Raw genomic sequence first — 7,506 nt, forward strand, 5'->3', positions numbered from 1 at the left:
CGCTGATGTCTAGCTATGCATTCGATCCCCATTATCACATTGTAGTCAACACGAAGTGATTCACTTCTGCTCGTGAAGTTAGGGTCGCCATACGCCTGTAACTTTGTCCTAATGACAAGTGCCCTTGAAGGAGAACTCCAAGCCTGATAAGGGGAACACCTCACCCCAGGAGGTGCCAACAGCCCGTTACTTGCAACAAAGGCAAGAAGCCAGCGGAACGAGACTGTAACTAGGGGCAAGGTAAAGGCAGCGGGGGGGGGGATCGCAACCACCCACTCCATTCAGGACTAAAGGACTCACCCTCACCCCTCCCTCAGACATGCAGTAAATGAAAAACACACTGTAACTTGAAATCAAAGCAAGAGATATATAGACCAACGGAAAGCTACCGTGCGTACTAATTACCAATAGCATCTTTTAGGCAGAGTTTGGAAAATACGTATGTATAACTAGACTGCATAAATGTTAATCTTGTTCTTCTGAGCTTTGGGCTTGCTTCGTAGAGCATCATCACCTAAGCCCCAGCTTTGCGCGAATCTGTAATAAAGAAATGCCTGGCCTCTGTGCGTCGGCTGGCTCTTGCCCAACGGGCGAAGGCGCACACTTTTTGGATAACAGTGTCAGTGGGGAGAGATAGCTGGGAGGGGGCATAGTCCCCGGCACCTTGTGAGCAGGGCATGTGGGCAGAAAGACTGGCCGGGAGGTAGGGGCACAGCCTCGTAGAAGTGGCCACGCATACCTTTGGTCTGATCCTGAGGAAGCCTCGGATGATGTCCAGGGTATTCTCTTCCTCCGTGGGCGCAGCCAAGTCCGAGTGGCAGGAATCTGGCGGGCACAGAGCAGGCAGGGCTGGGGTCAGGCCGTGGGGAAAGCGTGAGCCCTCTGCCCAGCTCCTGGGGATGTCCCCAGCCCCAGCTCAAGGCTGGGACACTGGTGTCCCCTGCGCATCCCAGGGGTGAGGGTGCGATGCTGGAGGGCAGCACCAGGAGGGGGGCCCGGTGTGCCTGGGTGAAGGATGCACTGGTACCAGGGGCAGGGAGGGTCCCTGCCCCAGGGATGCTGTGGCAGGGCCGGGTCTTTGGCTGCTGCCCCATTGGAGCCTGGATGCCAGCCTGGCCGGGGGCTGCGAGTCTGGGGCAGGGCAGGGCAGGGTGAGCAGCGTGGGCAGCCCCCTGCCCACGATGCCCTCACACTCACACACATGCAGCAGCGGGAACTTACAATTGTTGGGCTTCAGCCGCGAGCTGGGAGCTGGGGCAGCTCTGTCCTTCTCCTGCCAGGACTGCCTGGGGTCGCTGGCGGGTATCCTCGACATCCTGCGGCAGGGAGAGAGGAAAGGGGTGAAGGGAAGCCTGCACCACCCGGGGCTGCCCTGCCAGGGGCGGTGGGGCAGAAGTAGCTCTGTTCAGGGGGCTCCTTGCCACCAGCCTGCCCCAGCACCTTCCTCCCAGACACTGTGGGGGCAGCACTGGGTGACACGGCACGTCACAAAGTGCCCCACTGTGACCCTTCCTGATGCCCCAGGGCCCCACTGACCGCTCCTTGCCCCAGGGGTTGGGACTGACTCCCTCTTCCTCCTTCTCCCTCTATGGGGCTGGGGTTCATCTAGACTGGGGGCATGCCACTTGTCGTAGGGACCCCTCTGTCACCTCGCTCCTGGGGCCGCACCCGCTTGTGGCCAGGCTGAGCTGGGGCTCAGCCCCCACACCGTCAGGCACGCCGAGGCTCTTCTCTCTTCCACCTGGGGCTCGGGACAAGGCCTGCGCGGCTCCCCTTGCTCCAAGGCTGGTGGGCACACAGGGACGACAGACGCCCTCCCGTGCGCTCAGCCGCAGCCACACAGACTGGCACTGGTGGGGTCACTCGGGTTACCCTGGTCACTGTTGCCATAGTGCAGGGCACTGTTCCATCATCCCTTGGCTGGAACCCGGGCGAGGGGAGTCTGGCCGGCCACCAGGAAGTCACCAGCTGCCGAGAACTTCAGGCTGTTGACAAAACCCACCTGGAGGGAACGGGGCAGGGTGAGGGGCTCCCGTAGCCGCTTCCTGCGACCCAGAGAGGGGAATCCCTGCCAAGACACCCCTCACCAGCCCAGCTCCAGCATCCCCAACTTCCCTATCCATACCAAGGGGATGTCCAAGAGGGGCTCCAGCTTCCGAAATCCCTCACCACACTTCCAGAGCTTCACACTGTCGCTGTGGGAGCCTGGGGCAGAGAGAGGAGACTGCCATGCACCCCAAACCAGGAAATGGAGCCGGATACAGCCCCCTGCACTCCCAAACCCCCTGCTCCGAAGTGGCTGCCACACACCTGTAGCCAGGAGGTCACTGTTGCGCAGGGCAGCCACCGCTGAGATCCAGTAAGGCTGCTGCAAGCCCTGGGCATCCTGCATGCCGTGTGCCTGCTGGGCCAGTGCCAGTGGCTTCTTCTTCATCATGCCCCAGAGGGCTACAGAGCTGCCAGGGAGGGAAGGGGTGAGGGGGCTGAGGGGACACCACCTGCCACCCTGGGCATCACCCTGAGCCTGTGCTCACCCGTCATCGGCGCCGGACACCATGTGCTCCTCATTGATGAGCTGGATACAGTCAATGGAGCCCCTGTGAAGAGAAGGAGGAACTGCCTTCAGTTACGAGTGTGCTTCAGGGTTCTACTTAGGAGACAAAAGGTCACTGGAGCATCAGTAATCCCCAGGGTGCTGGCAGGCTCCCTGGTGAGGCTTGGCACATGCACGCCACTGCCCCAGCTGGATGCACCTGCCTGCAGCCCCCTCTCCCACCCTGGACCTACTGGTGCCCATAAAACACGAGCTGCGACTCCTCGGGGATCTTCCAGAGCCGCACAGTGCCGTCCCGTCCCCCCGCCGTCACACAGCACTCCCGGCTCAGGCTGTCCAGCCCTGTGATGACATCCTGGTGCCCGAAGCTGCAGGAGGAGATGGCAAAGAGCTGCTGCAAGCATGGCCTTCTGCTGCCTTGCCTCCCCTGGAGCCACCAGCGCATCCCATGGTGGCAGGGTCAGTGGGATCCCCCCCAGGTCTTACAGTGTCTCCACGTATGCATTCTCTGCCACATCCCAGACCTTGACGCAGCGGTCGTGGGAGGCGCTGTAAAGCTGGTGCGTGCCCTTCCGGAAGGACAAACCCTGCAGAGAAATGGACAGACATGGGCACCACAATGAGGGTCACTGAAGAGGACGCAGCTGCCTGGCCTTGCAGGCGTCGCAACTAATGCCTCTGACTCACCGAGATGGCATCATGGTGCCCAGTGTAGATGTGCAGGCGCTTGCAGGTGGCTGCATCCCAGATCATGATGAGCTTGTTCCGGTCTCCCGTGGCCTGGCAGACAGCAGAGGATGCCCAAAGCCTGCCCCTCAGGAGACTCACAGCCCACCCCAGCCCCCACTCCCACCCCGTGTGCTCTGGGGTATCCTAGGGACCCATTCTTGATTCCAATGGGTGTAGGGGCTGCCTTAATCCAGCAAGATATATCTGGGCATGAGACACTGCCCCGCAGGACCCTGGGAGGAGAGGCACTCCTCACAACCACCTCTCTGTCTCATGCAGCAGCGCCAGTCCCCTCCCCATACCAGGTACTTGCCATCCGACGAGATGGCCATGCAGAGGACGTGGGATGCATGCCCCCTGTGCTGCTCCTCGGTGCCCTTCTTCCCCCCGGGCACCACACACAGCCTTTTCCCACTCTCGACCTCACCTGCAGGAAAGGCATCACCGTTACCCACTGGGAGCCTCCCATCACTCCAGAAAGTGCCAACAAGCCTCCCACAGATCCCAAAACAATGCATGGGCGCATCCCTGGAGAGGCCAAGGGCCAAGCCAATTCCGTGGGCATCTCCAATTCTGCTGCTGCAGAGTCCCCAGAGGGTTCAGGCTCAGGGAACAGCCAGTCACAGCCCCAAGGGAACACTTGCATTTGATGAGGGAGCCATCCTTGGAAGCAGAAAACATGAACCTGTCATCTGGAGAGATGACCAGGCAGGTGACGGGCAGCTGGTGCCCCCCGCAGCACACAGATGCTGGCTGGATCTGGAGGCTGCACCTGCAGGGAGAGCAGGATGTGAGCTGGGCTGCCCTGGCCCCTTCCCCAGGCACAGGCATACCCAAGCACAGTGCCCTCCCTTCTCCAGGTGTCAGCAACCGGCACCCAGGGCAGGAGAAGACCCGCAGCTGGCACTGCAACTTTGCCTGTGTTGAAGCATCTGCCGGCACTGGTGCCTAGAGCCCAGCAACCCCCCGGCACCGGGCACTTACGTCCTTGGCGAGCAGGCGCTGCAGCCGGCCCCTCTGCTCAAGCTGGGGGAGAAATGGGAGGCTCAGTGGAGGCGGCCCCAGCCCCGCGGTGGGGGGGCAGAGCCCGCCGACACCGGGACCGAGGGGCCGTGCCCGTCCCCCCACTCACCACGTCCTCCTTCAGCCGGTCGCCGATGAGATCTGCCGGCTGCGCCGCCTCCTCCTCCTCCTCCTCCTCGGCCGCCCGCTCCTCCTCTGCGGCAGACACGGAGCGTGAAGGACAGGCTCAGCGCCCGGGGCTGCTCCGCCGGGGGCCGGGTGGGACTCACCGTACTGACGGAGCTGCTCCAGGTACAGCTTGGCCAGACGCAGCTTCTTCTCCTGCGGCGTCTCCTCCACCTCCTCCTCCGCCACCTCCCTGCGCCGCCGCGGCACCGACGGACTGTGGGGACACGCGTGAGCGCCGCCACCGGCACCGGGACCGGCACCCCCTTGGCGCACCGCTTACCTCTCTGGCTCGGAGTCGCTGGACACCTCCTCGTCGCCGGGCCGCCGGGCCGGTACCCGCGGCTTCCTCTCGGCGGCCGGCGCCTGCGGGATAAACCGGGGTGATCGACGGGGCGGGACCGGGTACGGGACCGAGACGGGGACCGGGACCGGAGACGGGGACCGGACCGGAGACGGGGACACCTCCGCGAAGACGCCCGACCGGGGCAGCCCGCCCCTCCCTCCACGCCCGGCCCGGCTCTCACCACCGTCCGCAGCCGCCGCCGCCCCGCCGCCCCACGCGGAGCCTTGCCCCTCCGGCCGCCCGCCGCCGCCGCCGCCATGCTGCCACCCCACGTGCTGCCCGCCCTTCCTGCAGCCGGCGGCCGGGCCACGGCCCCCCCGCCCCTATTGGCTACAGGCAGACGAGTCCCGCCTCCCGCTGCCGCCCTGACGACCGTTCCCCGGAACCGTGCTCCTGTCTCGCCCCGCTTCCTAGTGGCGGCCCGCGCTGTCACTCCGGCGGCGGCGTCAGTCACTGTGCGCCGGCGCCGGCCCGCGCTGGCACCGCCCCCGCCGCGTCAGTGGGGCGCCTGCGACCCCCGCCCGTCATTCCAGCCAGTGCCCGCGCTGGGACCCTCCAGGGGTGTGGGGCGGGGGCTCCCCGGCCACCCCTTGCCGGGGATCCGCACCCCCGACCCCCTGCGTCCCCCCTGGAGACACCGCCCAGCTGGCGGAGCCACCGGGCCCGCAGCGCGGCCGGGTGCAGGAGCGGGGCAGGGGAAGGCCCCCACAACCAGCTCCACCCAGCCCCGCGGGGACCCTCGGCCAGCGCCAGCCGCCAGTGGGGCATGACCCCGGGTCCAGGCCCACGGCCCCTGGGGGTCCCAGGAACCCGTCCTTGGCCCTGCAGGGGACAGGGGCTGAATGGCAGGGTGGGTGCGGGCCGCAGCTGCCAGTACGGCCACAGGCAGACGCACCTGCCTGGGGACACTCTGAAGAGCTAATTCCTGCTCTTGTGGCAGAAAGTCACTTTGTGCCATCAGGCCCTTTTCTGGGGACCTGGGGAGACCCAGAGGGACAGCATGAGTGCCCTTCAGCTGGCCACTGTGCCACCGCAGAGGGTGCCATCACCTGCGCCTGGGGCCTAGGCCAGGCCAAGCAGAGCAGCGATATGTGTTCCTTAGCTGCCTCCCGAGATGAGTCCCAGAAGGCCAACCGCCTCCAGGCTGTGCATGGCGGCGGTGGATCCTCTTGCACCCCTCCCGGGAAACCTGTGTGCTCGATCGCCTCTCTGCAGTGCCCATACACCCACACACGCGGCACAGGGAATCACCAGGAAGAATGAAAGATCTGTGTGCGGTCGCAGGGCCATGATCTCATTGCGGTTACGGAGACATGGCGGGATAGCCTCCACGGCTGGGATGCTGTCGTGGGTGGCTGTGTACTTTTTAGAAAAGAGGCCAGCAGGGAGAGGTGGTGGAGTTGCTCTTTGTGTGAGGGAGCAACGGGAAGGTCTCGAGCTCTCCCTTGGGGTGGGTGCAGGACGAGTCAAGAGGTTACGGGTAAAGATGAAGGGGCCCGCCAACACGCGGGATGCCGTTGTAGGTGTTTGCTACGGGCCACCTGATGAGGGAGGGGAAGCCAGTGAGGCCTTCTACAGACAATGGCAGGCAGCCTCACGATGCCAGGCCCTGGTTCTCACGGGGGACTTCAGCCTCCCTGATACCTGCTGGAAAGACAACCCAGCTAGGCTCACACAGTCCAGGAGGTTCCTGCAGAGCACCGACGGCAACTTTTTGACGCAGGTGGTGGAGGAGCCAACGAGGCAAGGCGTGCTCTTAGAGCCTGTCTTCGCAAGCAGAGGGCTGGTTGGGGATGTGAAAGTTGAAGGCAGCCTTGGCCGCAATGACCATGAGATGGCGGAGTTCAGGGTCCTGTGCTGAGGAAGCGAGCCGACAAGTAGGATTGCCGCCCTGGCCTTCAGGAGAGCTAACGCTGGCTTCTTCAAGGACCTCCTTGGAGGAATGCCATGGGTGAGGGCTCCAGAAGGTACTCCCCAGTTCAAGAGAGACAAGGAAGTACTGGAGAGGGGCCAGCAGAGGGCTACAAAGATGGTGAGGGGACTGGAGCATCTCCCTTAGGAGGACAGGCTGAGGGGGCTGGGCCTGTTCAGCCTGCAGGAGAGAAGACTCAGGGGGGATCTGTCACATCCCAGCTATGAGGAGGGAGAGAGCGACTCAGACTCGCAAATGCCCTTGGTGTGGGTTGCGCTGAGGTAACACCCAAGGTCCGTACCTAAACATCAACTTTAATGGAACAAACACCCAGTAAACATTGACCCTTTCACAATTATATCCAACCAAGCTATGTGGCTTTAGGAGAAGCTGGGGTAGGCCTTGTATTACTTTAGGAGAAAAAGCTGAGGCGGCAGGGGCGCGCCATCGGGCAAGACAGCTAGAGAGAGAGGGAGATCACCACTCCTGGATCCAGCGCCGGAGCTGCCAGCAGGGCTGTTGGACAAAGAGTCCCAGAGGCTTCTACGTGTGCCTAGTTGGGAGCCCCAGTCCCTGGGCTCCTGGAGCCTTCTCTCGCCCCAGCTGCAGGAGTGGCTGAGGCCAGGCGGCCAGGGGAAGGGCCACCAGCCCCCGTGCCTGTCACTGCCTCCGGCACCTTCCCTCAGGGCGCTGCCTGGGCTCTGGGCACCGCACCTGGGCCTCGGCCCGACGGGATCTTATCAACGGGACAAGGGGCAACGGGCACAAACGGCCACA

At 63.8% G+C, this 7,506-nt stretch overlaps 1 protein-coding gene across 1 annotated transcript; it reads right to left on the reverse strand.

Annotated features, from left to right (window-relative positions):
* Positions 1 to 1,845: 1,845 nt before the first annotated feature.
* On the reverse strand, positions 1,846 to 5,113 carry LOC129784635 (U3 small nucleolar RNA-interacting protein 2-like). The gene is given in 15 exon segments (XM_055806784.1): positions 1,846 to 2,002; positions 2,126 to 2,205; positions 2,311 to 2,456; positions 2,535 to 2,597; positions 2,788 to 2,922; positions 3,041 to 3,141; positions 3,242 to 3,334; positions 3,586 to 3,710; positions 3,928 to 4,015; positions 4,017 to 4,055; positions 4,268 to 4,309; positions 4,416 to 4,501; positions 4,576 to 4,688; positions 4,755 to 4,837; positions 4,999 to 5,113. Coding segments are annotated over 15 exon segments (1,365 nt in total). The 5' UTR covers positions 5,077 to 5,113; the 3' UTR covers positions 1,846 to 1,909.
* Between the last annotated feature and the right edge of the window lie 2,393 nt (positions 5,114 to 7,506).

The sequence above is a fragment of the Falco peregrinus genome, chromosome 5, assembly GCF_023634155.1.
Source record: "Falco peregrinus isolate bFalPer1 chromosome 5, bFalPer1.pri, whole genome shotgun sequence".
Lineage (NCBI taxonomy): Eukaryota > Metazoa > Chordata > Aves > Falconiformes > Falconidae > Falco > Falco peregrinus.